The sequence below is a fragment of the Scophthalmus maximus genome, chromosome 3 (genome assembly GCF_022379125.1).
Source record: "Scophthalmus maximus strain ysfricsl-2021 chromosome 3, ASM2237912v1, whole genome shotgun sequence".
Taxonomy (NCBI): domain Eukaryota; kingdom Metazoa; phylum Chordata; class Actinopteri; order Pleuronectiformes; family Scophthalmidae; genus Scophthalmus; species Scophthalmus maximus.
Window position 1 is genome coordinate 2,917,501 of NC_061517.1, and position 17,500 is coordinate 2,935,000.

Below are 17,500 nucleotides of genomic sequence, written 5' to 3' on the forward strand. Positions count from 1 at the left end.
AGGTTCGCTAGCACGCTTTTATTTTTTCTCTCATTATTCCAATCACACAAAATGTGATTCGATGATGTTGCGGTGCGGCGCTTCATGAGCCGCGGTAACGGGGCATTATTTCCCGATCATTTCATTTTCTGACTTGTCAGACGAAAAAATGTACCTGAAAAACAACGAAGTCATGAGTTTGCCTTTATTAAAACACAGCAGAGCGGCGGAGGAAGCCGGCAGAGACGCGGCCGGGTGCAAAGGATAACGTTGTTTGGCGAACTAGAAAAGAAGAGGCGATTTAGTCTTTTTAAATTGCCTCGGCGTGAATAACGACCTGGCGGCCCTCGAGGCTCCGGAGGAGCAGCGGTGCTTTGAGGCAAACGCTGACATCGGCATGCCGACGGTGTTCGTGTTCACCGCCGTAGTTCTGCACGTTAAAGGGGCAGTGGGAGATTTTGGAGGAAGCTTGGGTGCGGTCGAAGAGAAACAGACGTCCCACAATTCATTGCAGCAGCGATATTTAACGTGACGCGCCATGCACGAACGTAAAAGACTCAATCCGAAGAAGAAGAGTATGAATATGACCCAGAAGAGCCATCATCATGTCAGTTACTGTTAAATATGAATCATAACATGTGATGTCACACGGTGGTAAAACATGCTGTAGAGCCGCTGAGGTTTTTGTAGTCCATCTTCGGAAATGTGTAGTTTCACCACGACAGACGCGTCAACAACACCCGTCGTCACGTGATGACGTAGTTTTGACGCTGTTGGCTTTTCGTAAGTCCTATGAATCCCCATTTACGCCTTTCCTCTGACCTCATGGCGTTTTCCACCGAGGTCAAGTACAATAGTAGACAGGAACAGACGACAGGAAGGACGATCTGGATCCAACCCTGGCATCTCTCTTTTGTTGTTGTTGTTCTTGTGATTTTACTGCTCTGGCCGGGCCGCGAACCCTTGACCTCCGGTACGGGAGGCCAACGTGCAAACCATTAAGGCCCAAAGCCCTGATCTGCAGTGCCACCCGCTGGCACGTCTCTCAGCATGTCGGCACGCACACAGAACCAACAGCTAGTGAGGAAGATTTTTACAATTCTAGTCAATTCAAGTCCATTGCTTTAGAATTGCATACTGCCCCTTTAACATGCATGGACGTCTGCTAATGAGCCCTAACACAAAATTCACGTAGGGCTGATTAGTTTTATTTATTTAAGTTTGGTCATAAACAACCAATTATTACCTTTTAAGTTCTGTTTTACCTGATGACACCAGATGAAGTTATTACAATTCGTTCAGAAAAAAATGTAAATTCCAACCATCCAGCAGTCGTGGAGACACTTCCTCTACATTCCGCCCTCGGTCTGTTGTTACATCTGTTCGCGCAGACTGTACACACCTCCCCTCTCTGATTAATGCAAGGTGTTGCACACGTTTGTGTTTAATGTTTAAGTAAGTGAGAGACAGGACTTATTGTGAGACTGAGAGTCAACATCAATCCTGCTCTACTTGTTTTGGAGAGAGACGCTTGCACGGCGTCGCAGCCTCTGAGGGAGGAAAAGCTCTAAATGCAAAAAACTGACTCGCTGACTCGCCACGAAACACACGGCGTCTTTTTCTTCATCTTCGCGCCGACGACAGGGAACATTTGACAGACGGACCTCGGAACCTTTTCCCTTCACTCCACCCGTGCGTCTGTGACCTGTCGATCTGTATTTCTCCTCCGTCTGTTGCTGCTACGGGAGGAAGATTTTCGTCTTTCGTCTGAGAACTCCAGGTTTCGGGCGGTTTCCTGTCATCCGACCGCTCGCTAACCCGGCGTCGGCCTCTGAAACACGTCTCTCTGAGATTCAAACCGATGAGTCCGACCTGGGTCGTCCGTTCTTTTGCGCGTCTGCTTTTCTTTTCATGTCAGTCTGCGTCATTCTCATGTGAAACTTTTTTTAAGGAACCAACTCAAAGCGGCTGATTTCCCTTCAGCTTCGTTTTCAACATAGTGTTAAAAGTCTCTTTACGTTTTTTCTGACATCATAATGTTTCTGTGCCAAGAGCAGGAGACTGACAACATTTAGCTGAATGTCTCACAGCCATTATTGGATTCCCTGAATGCATCACCATGTAAATATATATATATATATGGATGTGATTTATCACATACATGTTGATGTTAATGTTAATGTTAATAACCACGAGGCAGTTTCTCATCGCAGACACACCCAGAGTAAAGACTGGAGCAGAAACAACGTGAGTCTTTTTTCCAAACTATTAATCGGCACAAATTCAAGTGACTGCAGAAAGCACACGTGTGAGCTGGAATGTGCGTGTGCACATGGCAGATGAGGAGAAGGATTCTGGCGCCGCCCCTTAAACATTTTCAAAAAACGTGAACATTGCGGGAACGCCAGCTAATTGGCTGGAAAGACTGCGGAGAAGAAAAAAATGGAACGTCTTCTCACCCCCCAAGCAGGACAACTTGGAAACGGGCAGGAAAAACCAGAGGGGCGGGGACAGACCCAAATGGAGTTATGGAGGGCTATCACTTCCTAACTGGTGAGGATTTATACGCCACCGCCAGGGCCAAACGGATTGAAGTAATTTCATCCTTTATGCATGGCTTCTGTCCCCGCAGAGACCTGGAGCGACGAAAAGAAAGACGGAGAGCGATGAGAGCGTACGGGCGGAGGGGAGACATGAGAGGAGGGAGGGGAGGAGTGAAGATGAGGAGGAAGGAGATGGGAAGAGCGGGGGGGGGGGGGGGGGGGGGCGGGTGTGTGGTAATAGCTTGTGTTTTCTAATGCCACGGGAGAGGAAAGATGGAGTCAGAGCGCTGTGGTCCGCACAGGAGGCTAATGGCACAACACGGAGGGTTCGACGGAGCTGCTTTTAAGAGAGGGGAAGATTTCCTCCTGAAGTAATAACAGTCTTCATCCCGCTGCTCGTTAATTATCAGAGCTGTCAGCAGCGATTCTGCCGAGATCTGTGCAGAGCGATCTCTTCCCCGCTGCACACGTACAGACATGCACAAGTAGAACTGGTGACAGCTCCTCCTGCATCATTACAGCTGATGTGTCTATAACCGATCGTCTTTGATTATTAAGAAACGCCTCCACTGGAGTCTAGTCTCAAAAAGAGAGAGTCGACGGCACGACGTCGATGCAGCCGAAGAACCGAGGGGGGAGGAATTGGGATAATGGTATTCTCGGTGATGGTGACAGCGGTCGGAGCGGGAGTCGGGATGACACCTGTCCGATACCGAGTGTCCTCACCTCGTCCTTGTTAGTCGCTCCGGCAATTTTTCCTCGGCGAGGCAGGAAAACTCGCGGTGTGTCAAAAATGGCGCCAAATTGGTTCCCGCGAGTGGTGAACGACGGAGACGGGTCGAAGACAGCGGTGCGCTCTTCTGGTTTGGGGGGGGGGGGCTCCGCTGGAACAGTCATTTAAAGGGACAGTTCAGTGATTTTGAGGTGGGGCGGTGTGAGTTACTCATGGATAGTCAACGTGTCACCTCATGCAGATGGAGATCAGCGAAGTCATTTCACGGAGTTTGGAGGAGAAGGGGAAGTAGCATAAGTCTCTTTTTTGCCACATTTTATAACGTTACCTAGAAAAAAAATGAATACCCGTTCAATTGTACGCTGGAGGACGTATTCTTTCTTTCATCGCTTCAGTTTTCCGCCAGACAGACGTTTAAGCTTGCACTTTTTTCCCAAGCGTACCTCGGCCAGGTATCACTGCGCCAACTCGCGCCGGTGAAGTATCACTCCGCAAATCAGCTGTCGCAGTGAAAAATAATACGTCCTTCGGCGCGCAATTGAACGGATATTTCTTTTTTCAGGTAAGCATTTAAAAATGTGGCGAAACAGACGTTTTTGGGTGGTCCCCACTGTAACAGTGGGACTCAGACTCACGCTACTTCTACTTCTCCTCCGAACTCCGTCAAATGACATCGCTGATCTCATCTCCATAAGGTCACATATTAACTATGCATAGGTAACTGACACAACCCCACTTCAAAATCACTGAAATATCCCTTAAATGGAAGAGAAAAGTGTGTGTGCATTTGTGTGTGTGTGTGAGTGTGTGTGTGTGTGTGTGATTGTGATTTTGACAGACCAGCTGATGTTCTCTGGTTGTCCCGTAATTACTGGAAAGGGATCGTGAGCTCCGAGGTTTTTCTGACGCCAAATTGAAAATCTCTTCCAGATGAGACCAAATGACTCCGGAGCACTTAAGGCCGGAGCGCAGACGGCGCGGTCGCACTTGGCGCTCGTCGGCTGCAAAACCGAATCAAAAACACGGGAACATCTTGTGCTCTCCCCGTCTCCCGCGGTTAATAAAATAATGCTGCTCTCTGTGTCCACCCTGGATTTCACACTCTTTTATTCTCTTCTGGCCTCACTTTTTTTCTCCCCCCCCCGAAAATGCTGTTTGTTGTCATGTTGACTGATGCATCCCTTAATTGCGCGACAATTACAACCTCGCACTTCCACTTACATCTCTAATTGTCCGTCTGTTTTTTTTCTCCCCAGCGCGGCCGCGGTGTATGTCAAAGTTAACAGTGAATATAGGTTGATTTCCCCCCCCCCCCCCCCCCCCCCCCCCCCCCCCCCCCCCCCCCCCCAGAAATATATTGAATTTAAATTTCTCTTTTGAAGCCGTCCAACTCTGCCAAACAGAATAACAGAAAGCACAGAGTTCCCCGCGGCAGCGCTAATGGAATGCTTGAGTGTGTGTGTGTGTGTGTGTGTGTGTGTGTTTCCACAGTGAATCATCTGTAATATCAAGTTTCTCAGTTTGCTTCAGGACAAATGATTCAACTCTGGAGTTTCATATTTCACAGTCTGGTACTTGGATCATAAACACGTCACAGTGAATATTTCAGGTGTGTGTGTGTGTGTGTGTGTGTGTGTGTGTTTGTGTGTGTGATTGTTTGACTCCAGTCCCGTGGGTCGAGACAGAAATAAGATAGAAACACAGAAGAAATAATGAGACGAACGACGACTCGACTTCCCGACTTGATTCCCCGTGTTCCTCTGTTTCGATTGCGATTGCAGATCCGCTCGGACCAGGACCTGGACATCTCCATCCGGTACAGCATCACCGGCGTGGGAGCGGATCAACCGCCCAACGAGGTGTTCAACATCGACCCCGTGGTCGGAAAGATGTTCGTCACCAAACCTCTGGACCGGGAACATCGCTCTTCTTACCACGTGAGTGGTAACACACACAGACACACACACAACAACAGCTATGACCTTTGACCTTTGACATGAATCCCATGGACCTCAGTAAACAGCCATTTAACCCTTTAACACACAGTAAGTTTCTTCACCTGAGCAGGAAGCGACTTCAACAGAATCAGTGTCGATTTTTTTTTCATCAGTAATAAAAAACGCCTTCTCTAATATGAATAATATTATATTATATATCATATATACAATTTGTCGGAAATGTCGCTCGAGTTCAAATATTTTCAGCGTCTTTGCGTTGATTTCGTATGTGAGCGTGTCGTCCGGTGTCAACGCACCGTCAGGTTCACTGCGCTGTGTCTAGTTAGTTCACCTGAATGTATTGGGTGATGTAACATGGGTTTTCGTGCAGCGTACGGTACGTGGTCAGAAATACCAACACCTGCTTCGTCTCAATGAAATCACCATTTGGAAATATGAACAAATGAATAAGGGTGCAAACCTGTTGTCACACTGGGTTTATCAGTTTTTCGTTTCTGTCTCCGTGCCAGACGCCGCCCCAATGCACTCATACGGGCTGAGTTACACTCCCGTAAGTGAGCGGCTGCGAGCCCGACGTCTCCGAGCAGTGTTTATTCCCGAGAGACTCCAAATCGATGAGGTCGTTTGTTAAGAGCGGCGCAGGCTCTCTGAAGGCGCCGTCAGTTGAAGTCGCTGTTTGCCGCGGCGGCGGCGGCGGCGGAGGAGGGCGAGCCGCTGGAATGTAAACTGAGGCGAGGGCGACGATGTGCACGTGAGCGGATGAACGGCAATTAAACTGTGGTTGTCTGAGATGTGAACTTCCTCCGTCTGAACTTTACAGACGGGGGAGCGAAGAGAACGCGCAACGCACTTTGTAACGCGCAAAGTTTCCAACTTGACTTTGTGCTCTTGCGTTTGTTTACTTCATATTTCATGCAAGGGCACGACAAAGTTACGGTCCAGGTCCTTCCTTCTTTTTTTTTTCCGGTCGAGGCAGTCTGAAATTCAAAACCAGCCGAGCACCAAGACGCATTCTTATGAGGGAGAGAAAAAAAAACCCTGGAGCATCTGGTCTGCTGTTATCTCCATCACGATGCTTCCTCTCTGCCAAACGCAGAGCGCCGCCGCCGCCGCCGCCGCCGCATGGCACGCTCTTGTTTTCTCCCCCTGCCTTTCAAGATAATAACTTTAATGTGGACCCAGAATTACATTTCGCCTTCTTTAAACATGGCGGTGATCTCCGACTCCTGCTGTTATTGAATTAGGGTGGAGGGATGAGGGATGAGGGATGAGGGATGAGGGATGAGGGATGAGGGATGGGGGCGGAGATAAGGGGGCCTGGGGTTTTTTTGGGGGGGGGGGGGTTTCCTCCGAGCCCGGCGAGGTGCGGTGCGGTGGCAGCACACGGATATTGGGTGCAGGACAGATCAGACAATGCAGTGGGGGGGGGGGGGGGAAGTAAAGTCGAATTAACCTCGGCGGAGACCTGGAGACACAATCTGAGCGGAGCATCCTGGAGGAGGAGGACGGGCATGCGGCGGCGGAGATCTTCGCCTCTCTCTGAGGAGAAGGAGCCGAACGGAGAATTGTTTTTTAGTCTATTTCCTGCTGAAATGAGCCCAGGGGCTCGTTTCACTCATCTGCCCCCCCACCGGCCCCCCCGACCCCCCCCGGCGCGGCGGCCAGGTAGCATGTTTCCCATCAGGCCCCGGAGATGGGAGAAGGAGAACGATTCCCTCGCTTCTCCATCCGTGGTGAGGGGAAGAAGAAGAAGAAGGGGAAAAAAAAAAAGGTCATGCTACAGTCTGTTCCTGGAACGTTTTTCTTTCCTTCTCCCAGCTCATTTCCAGCCACGTCCCCCCCCCCCCCCCCCCCCCCCCCCCCCCACACACACACACACGCACACACCCCGACCTCCCCCCTACAGATGGAAGTCCTCAGCATCAGACAAAGTTGCAGGCTTCCTGTAATCGATGGCTGACATTTCAATGGAATAAATATTCCTCAGCCGGCGTCGTTAGGGCCAGGATGCAGATCGCATCTCTTCCGTACGAAACTGCACACATCCCCGGCGCTTCCCACCTGACAGGAACATCGCTGAATAAGTCATGTTCAGGGACGTAGAGCTTCCCCGGGTACGGTGAAGTGCATCAAAACAGCCTTAAACCCCCGAAGCCAGCTGTTCATTCTCAGATTGCCACTTCACTCCTCGTGTTCTGACCTTCACGTGTGTGTGAGGAGGAGGAGGAGGCGCAAACACGCCACAAACATTTATTCACACTCAACATTTTCCGGCGGATTCTCGTCTCGTTTCTCCCGGGGACTCGTTTTCATATCGCGTATTGATTTTTTTTCCCAGCTGCGGCCTCATGTCCGAAACTTTGGCGAAGAAAGCTACTTGCCGATTCCGTCGGCCAGGGCGCAGTTGTGCAGAGTTCCAGACGCGTCCGCGGATCAGAGGGAAGCCGAGAGGCTCGGGACGCTTTTCGAGACCGGAAAAAAATCAGACAGACCGTTGACCCGGGAGAAAGAAGACGCATCACCTTCACAGCCGGCGGGCCGATGAAATGAGACGCTTCTTGCTTTTTATTTTCTGCTCGGATAAAAAATGGAAAATAAAACTTCTGGCGGAGTGTGAAGAGATAAGACGTCTGGGCAAAGGGAAAAAAAAAAAAAAAAGCACATAATCAGAAAAAGGAAATTTCTCTGCAAGAAAAATATCCTGAATTTGACTCATGACCCTGCTTAATATTGTTCTCTCAGTCCAAGGCCTTTTTTGAATCTTTTTTTTCTACTGTATAATTGAATAAATTCAGAAAACACTGCGGAGGAGCTTTGAACGCAGGATGAAAACACTTTCTCTCAGTGTTATTGGTGTTTTATTAACGGGTTTGTTTTTTTTTAATCTTCCGCTCGTTACTTCTGCAGTTGGGAAAAAAAAAACGCCGAGCTGACGAGGGCGTGTGACTCAGAACTGACTTTCAAGCAACTCTTTGAAAATTGACTGATAGAAATGAAGGCACAAGCAGCTTTATTAAAAAATACAACGTGGTCATTTGGGCTGGTGGTTTAACGTAGACGGCTCTGAGGACGGGGTGCGTTCGAGGACGGCTGGGTCTTTTCAACCACACGAAAGAGTGAATGGTGTTTATTTTTACATACATGTGTTTAAACCTAATATATAGAACACAGTATAATCACACTTTTGAAAATCAAACTAAATGAGACTAAACTGTATTGAAAAGTTGTTAAAGGTAATAATTGAAATGTAATTTCCAGAAACACCACGTGTACAGTAACTCTACTGTCCTTGGAATGATACACTTACGCACCGTTCACCTGTAAATACAAATCAAGTGTTTCTTTCCACAAGCTCCCTGAAGTAGGCGCAGCACTTCCTGTTGCTCCTCCAAGGTCGACCAATCAGAAGGTCAGGAATGTGCTTGCATGTTGCCTGACCAAGTGCAGCTGCTCCTGAAAAAACATATTTCTTTGACCGCACTGTAAAAAGGAGTCTATCAAACATGGTTTTTTTTATTTTTGATCGCATATTGAATAAACATAAAATGTAGAAAATGCTAATCAATCATGTACGAGTCAATAGATTTGTTTGTTCTATTCATCAAACACCAAATGTTTTGCCAAATATTTTCTCTGCATCGTGGATTCGATCCAAAAGTATTCATCGACTCATTATGTTCCGCTCCCAAAGTGATAATTAATAATTATGAGCTGTGATCTAAACTCGTGTTGTTGATTATGTGTGCCTCCCAGCTGCGCGCCCACGCCGTGGACATGAACGGGAACCAGGTGGAGAACCCCATCGACCTGTACATCTTCGTCATCGACATGAACGACAACAGGCCCGAGTTCAAAAACCAGGTGTACAACGGCTCGGTGGACGAAGGCTCCAAACCAGGTAACGACGGGTCGACGTGACGCAAAAGTGTGATGACGGGAAAGATTAAAGCTGCAGCGTGTGAATATTTAGAAGAACTTACTCACAGAAATTGAATATATTGTCCATAACTATGTGTTCATATATGTATTATCACCTGCAACAAAGAACCAGATGTTCTTTCGTCAAGTCTGAATGAGTTAAATATAGTAACATGAAGTGGACCCGACCTCCGCGTGAGACGCCATGTTTACTACGTCGTGTTGTGCTGCGTTACGGTTCCACCGCAGCTCAGGGGGTCGGGAAAAAATCACGGAACGCAGCATTAAATCCGGTTGCAGAGAACGGTTCCAGAATGCGTCGCATTTGCGTTGAATTTCCAGCGCTGCCGGAAACAGGAAATGGATTTAGCGGTGCGCCAACCTAAGGTGTCCCCTGTCGAGTGCTCAGTTGGTTGCGGTTCTGCAACTTTCCCACCAGATGCCGGCAGAAAAGTACAAAGATTACACACCGGGGCTTTAAAATAAATGTGTGACGATATTAAATATGAGCTGGCCCGATAATGAACGGCCGGTAGCCGGGAGATCGTCTTTTTATATGTTTTCACGACGCCAGCGAATCTGTTTGCCCCCGATTTAGCCGACACACTAAGAGAATCCGTCTCCTGTGGTGGCTTTTCATTCAGTCGGCTTCAGCGGTGGCCATAAAGCAAAGGGGTGCTCGGGGGCCCGAGCGGAGACGGGGCCATTAAACGCTCCACGCCGAAGCACCACCGGGTCATTTTTATGTCTCAGCTCAGAGCGCGAGAGCCTCGGAGATGAGCTCTGTGTTGCGCGAGCCTGATGAGACGCCACAGGTGCAATAAAGAACGTTCATTCTTTCATTCTTTTCTTTTCTTTTCTTTCTTCCCTCCTTCCCCCACACACACACACACACACACAGCAGACAAGTCTCTGTGGCACGCGTGACATTCTGCAAAACAATAATGATATTAGAAGAGAAAAAAGAGAGAGAGCGTTTTAGAAAATTCAGAGCGCCAGTAGTTTCGGTGCGTGGCCAATTACAGACTTGAATTAGTTTGCAAATTAAAGAGTCATTACGGAGACCTAATCCTGTCAGGCACAGCTTAGGACGCCCGTACAAAGGGTCCACATTAAACCCCCTAAGAGTGCAGCTTAATGAAATTACCCCGCTGATGGGATGCCATTGTGATTCTTCACCTCCTCCTCTCCTCTTTATCCCTCCATCTCTCTCTCTCTCAAAAAAAAAAAATGATGGGTGAAGGACTGATAGTGGCTCCAATTGGAGTCCCACCAAATAGAGAGCCTGTCCTCTGTTTCCTCTCTCTCTCTCTCTCTCTCTCGCTCTCATGCCGCCACGGCTTTTATTCCTCGTCGCGCCGAGAGGCCCTTTGGAGTGCTCCCTCCGGCCGAGTCATTGACAAATGTTGCTTTGAAATGTAATGAAGTTTGAAATGGGAGCTGCGGTTACAATTATCCCCGGACAGGGGGCCTGTCACTGGGATGATATCACCATCTCTGGCAATTACAATCAGCCGGGAGAGCGAGGGAGCAGGAGGGAGGGAGGGAGGGAGGGAGGGATGGAGGGGGAGAGAGACTGTGTGGAGGCAGGAAAGTGTCGGATTCTCTGCAAACGCAGCGGCGTGTCTGTTCTCCCTTAACCGCTCGCGTCCAAGGTTTGACACAAACATCTCGGTAGTTGAACCTCATCCATATCAGGACACGTGTTCTTTAACAAAAGTAGGTGTCCAACATTTCTGTGCTGGCGAATTTTCGATTTGACAGATTCATGCACGTCGTGATAAGAGTCACGGAATCAAGTGGCGGTTTATCAACCACTTGAATCCACACGTTGACCAGCATCGGTTCGAATATTTTTTTTAAACTTTCAGTTACACTTTATTGCAAATAGCACTTGAAGCGTTTTACCTACTTATGAATTCTTGCACTTCTGAGTAATATCTTCATGGTTGAATGCACTTATTGTTAGTCGCTTTGGACAAAAGCATCTGCTGAATGATTGGAATGTAATGTAATATTACCAATGGCTGATTCACAGTGATTCACAGTGAGCAACAAATGATCAGTTAATTATGGACTTAGACCCGTTTATTGTAAGGAAAGAATAAGTAAAAATGGAATGATGCTGAATTTTTTTCCCTTAATTCCCAAATGTGCTCGAGTCAGTTGTTTCCTGTTCATCTGTGATATTTTTTAATTTTGATGCAATAATATCTATATAGTATTTAGTCATAGGGTCATGTTAGCTAACGTTAGCAACCATAAGCTAGTGGTCATACAAACGACTTGTTTAGCATTAGCACAAATGAAAGGTTAAAAATAAATCCGTTCTTACTTTGACAGTTGACATGTTCTTGTTCTTTTGACTTTTTATTTCCTGCATGAATATTTAAAATATATGTATTTTTTTCTTTCTCTAGGAACGTACGTGATGCACCTGTCGGCGTTCGACGCGGACGACAACACCACCGCCAACGGCATGGTGCGCTACCGCATCCTGTCGCAGACGCCGCACAGCCCCATCCCCAACATGTTCACCATCAACAGTGAGACCGGAGACATCGTGACCGTGGCGCCCGGTCTGGACCGAGAGGTCGGTCACACCGCTAACGAACGCAGCATCCGGCGCACATGAGGATTTTTGTAAAGATTTTTAGTCAATAAGAACTGTGAACACAATGCGTTCTGTTGTCATTCGTCACCACACACACTATCACTCACACACACACACACACACACACATCCACACACACACATCAGGCCATCTTCGGACTAAATTGCCTGCCTCTGCGGTCACCTTGTTTATGGAGCTATAAAAGTTGTGCCAAGACCCAAATGTGTGTATTCATGCAGAGAATGAATCTCAGGCAGACGGATCACCGTCCCGAACTGTCACCGGGCGACACGCCTAATAACAACACGTCACGCCGCGCAGTGTGTGGCTGCGCCCGTCTTCGCCGCCGCCGCCGTCGCCGCCGCCGCCGCCGTCGCCGTGTGTGAGTTAGCGTGGCGGTGCAAGATAAAGTGGAAATGCCCTTGACACCTGTCAGACAAACACAAAGAGCCCCCACATAATCACATCTACACTCGATAAAACACGAGGCAATGGAGGTGAGAGGGAGGGGGAAGCCGTCGGGGAGCGATGGGAAAGGAAAACAGAGCGAGGCAGATGGGGGCGTAATGATGGAGGTGGAGTCGGGGAGTGTGTGAATTTGGCAAAGAAGCGAGAGATGGCGATGCCAGAGAGAGAGAGAGAGAGAGGGTCATCAGTAGTTAGCCCAGCGTATATTTGTGACCGTTACAAATGTGATTTATATTGATTGACCATATTCCTAAGAAGAAAAAAACCAACATGGAAGCTCTGCTAGCTCCGCCTCCTCCTCCTCCTGCTGCCTCCGGCCTCGGCGAGGACGGAGACGGAAGTCGACTGAACGTCCGCGGGCGTCTCGATGAGGAGTTTAGAGAGCGCGTGCGGAGCTTCTGTGCCGAACACAAACATCCGCGGGGGAGCCGCGCCGCGGCCCACTGCAGTGTTTCCCCCGGTCCACTTCCATTCGGCACCCGGGCCCCTTGGAAACGTTCAAAGTCTCCGCGTCTCCCTCCTCCCTGGGTGTCGGAGGTGTTGGGTGCCTCGGAGAAGAAGAAGAAGAAGAAGAAGAAGAAGAACACAGGCTATGTCTATTTTGGGTCGTCCTCCTCCCTCGTGCCTCCGGCTGCACACCCCTGCTGTCGGTCCTCCTCTCCTCTGTTCTTCACTTCTGAGTCTTCCTTCTTCCTCTGCTTCATGAACTCCCACGCCGGGTTTCTCTTCTGAAGGTTTTCCACTGGTCTGCAGTGGACTTTCTTTTTCTTTTTAAAAAAAAAAGAAGCTTGTTGACAGGAAAGCAGACCAGTCCGGGTTCTCCGGAGGAACCCCGGTTGCGCTGGCGGTGTTGTTTGCGATGCTGAGCGGTTCAGAGCCGCTCGCCATAATTACTCCCTTGTCTAATTAGCCAGAGTGTTGTGTACACGCGGTGCGCAGGGGCTGATGGGACAGCCGGGGCGAAGCACCGCTTTTAAACAAGACGTGGTGCGCGTGCGTGCGTGTGTGTGTGTGTGTGTGTGGGGGTGTTAATGAGAGGTTGGAGTTCAGCGTCTCGTCGAGCACGGAGATGAGAGGAGCTGTCTAATCCTCCCGACGTGGCGTCCTCGGCCACTAATTGGGATATTTACTCAGTAATTAGCAGGTGAGCGAGAGACCGGGAATGTAATTGGGAATCTCGGTGACGGGACACATTATCCCGACAGTCGGCTCCGCGGCTCCAGTCCTTCCCGCGGCCCCATTAACTGCACCCGGGGACGGACGGAGAGACGGAGGCTGCCAGCGAAGAGAGGAGGAGGAGGAGGAGGAAGAGGAGGAGGAGGAATATGAGGAGGAGGAGGATGAGGAGGAGGAGGAAGAGGATGAAGGGGAGGAAAAGGATGAGGATGAGGGGGAGGATGTTGAGGATGGGGAGGATGAGGAGGAGGAAGAGGAGGAGGAGGAGGAGGATGAGGAGGATGAGGAGGAAGAGGATGAGTGGGAGGATGTGGAGGATGAGGAGGAGGAGGAGGAGGAGGAAACCGAGGAGGAGGAGAAGGATGAGGAGACAGCAGCACCCCCCAAAAAAAAATACAAATGAGAAACCCATATTTCAGCTTCCAGCGAAGCAACACTGTGTCATTTTTGAGAAATGAAATGACATTTGTCAGTGTCTCATATTATTTCTCCATAGATAAGTCTATTAATCTCCGTCAGTCGGATCGTTGTCTCCACATCTGTCCGTCCAGGGGGAAGTGAAGTACCCGAGTCTGTGATGGGGGTGTGAAGTCTGGAACGGTTCTGCAAGCAGGTTCCAGCTCAGTCGAATCTAAAAGACTTCACCGCTTTTAACGTTTCCTTTTTTCAGATAAGACCTTGGATAGTGACGGTGGAACAGAACACTCGGTGTGTGGCGGCGGCGGCTGCTGCGGACGAGAGAACATTGAATCTGCTTGCGGAGAAGAATCCCTGCTCGTCGCTCACTCTCGTTTCCTTGCTCTTTTCTGTCTTCTCCTCCTGAAACAGAAAGTGTCCCAGTACACCATCATCGTGCAGGCCACGGACATGGAGGGCAACCTGAACTTCGGCCTGTCCAACACGGCCACGGCCATCATCACCGTCACGGACATCAACGACAACCCGCCGATGCTGACCTCCAGGACTGTGAGTTGTTTCACGTGTGACGGGGGGGGTTGATGATGTTTAAAGGGTGAAGAGAGAGAGAGAGAGAGAGAAAGGCATTACAGGAAGAGATTGGGAAGGATGGAGAGACGGAGGGGGAAGTGGAAAAAGAGAGAGAGGGCAATGGAATGAGGAAAGATTTACACAAGGAGGAAGGGTTATGAAGTCATTTCCTTGTAGATGATAAACAAAATATTAACACACGCAAAGAAAAATGAATCAATATAAAGCTAGAGGCAGGGAATCGTTGTCGTGATGGGGATGTGTAGAATGATCGCTCCATCACAGATGGTCATTATTGAGAACGACCCAGAGTAAAGTACCGAATATGACGTACGGTGTCGTCGGCGGTGGAATTCCGAAAAAACGAACGCCAATAAATCAATAAGTGGCTGAACCGGGGTAAAGAGGAACCGCCCGTGCGGGACGCTCTACGGAGGAAGCGAACGCACCCCCGCGAGGAGACAGCGAATCCTTTCATTGGTCGACGCTGCACCTGGAGCTGCGACATCGCGCACAAACACAGACACAAAAGATGGAGATGGAGATGGAGAGAATAAAAGACGTCAAAAGAGAGGAGAGGCGCGGAGGAGGACCGGGACCACCGCCGGAATCCAAGAGGGGGGAGACAACAACGAATGTCGGGAGAAAGAGTGAAGCAGTGATGAAGCGCGGACACGTCCCACTGTAAATCAACACGGACATTCTCTGTACCGATGTTCGCGGCCGGTCATAGATTAATATGCTCCGACGTCCGCGTGCATTTCCCCTTCGGCCACTTCGCGGATATCGATGATAAATGTCTCCGGAGGGTTTTTTAGAGCCCGCGACGAGCGGAGCCTCTTTTTTAATAAATCACCCGTTTGTTTTTTTCTTCCCCCGGTGGCGGGACAACATGAAAGCCATTTTGTGGAGAATGCAGGGCCATTATGCAAATATTTAGTGTTTGCAATAAACCCCCTTACCGTAGATCTTTTCACTGTGTCCCAGAAAAGATATAAAGTTTTTTTTTGGGAGGGGGGGGGGGATTTGTCTTTAATGTCGACGATTAATATTTCATCACGTCTATCAGAGGCTGGCCTATTTTTCCAGGGGGGCAGGGGGGACGGGGGGGGACAGGGGGCGGGGGGTTGGGGGGGGGGGGGGGTGCATGTGTTGGCACGCGGAGGCTGCGGGTGCTCATCCGCCGCTCCGCAGTGTTTCCGTGATGCAGAAAGAAAGAAAAAAAATCACAATCACGTTAACATGTTTTGGAATAAGGCGACGAGACCTGCACTTCCTTCCGCCTGCTCCGTCCTCACGAAGTTCCCGCGCTGAAGTGTCCTGTCACTCCTCCTCTCGCCCCCCCCCCTCCGCCCCGGCCGCGGCCTTTTCGCTGCCAAACGCCGACAGGCGGCCGAGGCCGTTGCCAAGAAGCGTTTTGTCGAGGAGCTGTGACAAACTCAAACCGCACCACGGTGCCAGTCGCCATCACGGAGAATAAAGCCCCCGTCCCTCCTCTGGGCCCACCAGGCCCCCGGGACAAGAGGCAGCATCAGTGGAAGGAAGAAGAAGAAGAAGAAGAAGAAGAAAAAGGACCTGATCAGAGAAAGAGCCTGAGCCTTTGCCGAAAAACAATTATTATTTTTATTTCTGCAGATCACTGCCAGAACCAGGAAGTGTCACAACGGTAATTCAGCAAATAAATCATTAGAGTGAAAGAGTCTCTGATGCGGCACAAACGATGCATCATGGGAAAAAAAAGATCTGTCATGCAAATGAAAGTGTGTATAAGAAAGAGATGAAGAAAAAGATCATTTATAGATGTTTGCTGTGTTTTGGGTGAACGCAGAACTTTCACAGACGACTGCATCGCAGTTCTAAAATCACAGATGACAGATTTACTTTCAACGTTCTTTGACTCTGTGTAAATCCTTTAATCATATTTACACAGTTTCAATGAACTTTTCTTTGCGTTCGGGATCGGAACGAGAGCGACTTTCATCGCTCGGGCTTTTCGGATGGCTGCGATGCGACCTCGTCAAATGTGCCACGCTACAAAAGAAGAGGAACGAGTGCGAGTGGATGCCAAACTGGGATATTGACAGGAAAGAGCTGCCGCTGCTGCGGCGGGAAAAAAAAAACCCCTTCAGAATATTGTTTTCCCGTCAGATCAGGTTCAACACTTCTGCCTCGGCTCTCGCCGCGTTCAGAGGAACGAGATGCTCGAGGGCCCTCAGGAGCTCGAGAGCATCTCTGAAGTTTGATTTCATTGAATCGACATCAGGTCGGTGGGGGGGGGGGGGGGGGGGGGGGGGGGGTACCCAACCACAGTAATAAGACACACACACACTGTGACACACACACACACGACAGCCTGCCGACTTGTCCGAGCGGCAGGCCCACACGGACGCGCCTGTTGTCTTAAGAATGTCACCGAGTGTGTGAACAGCTCCCGCCCCCCTAATCTGCCCCCGCTGCCGTCGGCTGTCTTTTTCTTCTCCCCGGCGACGCGAGCGCTGCCAGGCAGGAGTCATTATGGTCTGCCATGAGTGTTCGGGCCTCGATAGCCGACACTCACGCAGGTCAGCCCAGCGGCTCTTGTCCGGCGCCTGTTGCCAATGGTGACGCGGCGACATGCCGCGCGAAGACGACCTCTGACCCCAGAGGATCGGCCTGGAAGTCGACGGGCGGGAGGCCGGCGCTGCGGGTCGACCCGTGTTCTCTAGAGTTGCCGGTTGGTCTACGCGGCTTTTTCATCCTCTGAGCCCACATGACGGGCCGACTCGGCCCCCGCCGGGGCTTATCGGGCCTCCTCCTCCTCCTCTGTCACACTAGACCTCAAAGGAAGGAAATATTATTTCTCGTCGAGGACAGTAACGGAGGAGACATTGAACGCCTCCCACACGCCCTTGTATGGATATTTACAGAAGCCCGCCTCTGTAAATATGTAAATTTGTATAGAAAGAAATTGCCGTCTCTCAAACAGCCCAGTGTCAATAAAGACATTTCAAAAAACGGGTGACAGGGTTTTTTTTCCCATTTCTCCCCCTGCAGTTTTCCGGCGAGGTCCCGGAGAACCGGGTGGACGTGGTGGTGGCCAATCTGACGGTGATCGACGCCGACCACCCGCACTCGCCCAACTGGA

General features: G+C 49.8%; 1 protein-coding gene across 2 annotated transcripts in view; it reads left to right on the top strand.

Annotated features, from left to right (window-relative positions):
* LOC118316962 (cadherin-4-like) overlaps positions 1-17,500 on the top strand; it is a 192,925-nt gene that overhangs the window by 157,252 nt on the left and 18,173 nt on the right. For both annotated transcript variants that reach the window (XM_035645296.2, XM_035645294.2), the window contains 5 exons: positions 5,037-5,192; positions 8,967-9,111; positions 11,552-11,724; positions 14,218-14,355; positions 17,410-17,500. The exon at positions 17,410-17,500 is cut by the window's right edge and continues 95 nt beyond it. In XM_035645296.2, the coding sequence (XP_035501189.2) occupies positions 5,037-5,192; positions 8,967-9,111; positions 11,552-11,724; positions 14,218-14,355; positions 17,410-17,500 (703 nt within the window). The remainder of the gene's footprint in view (positions 1-5,036; positions 5,193-8,966; positions 9,112-11,551; positions 11,725-14,217; positions 14,356-17,409) is intronic.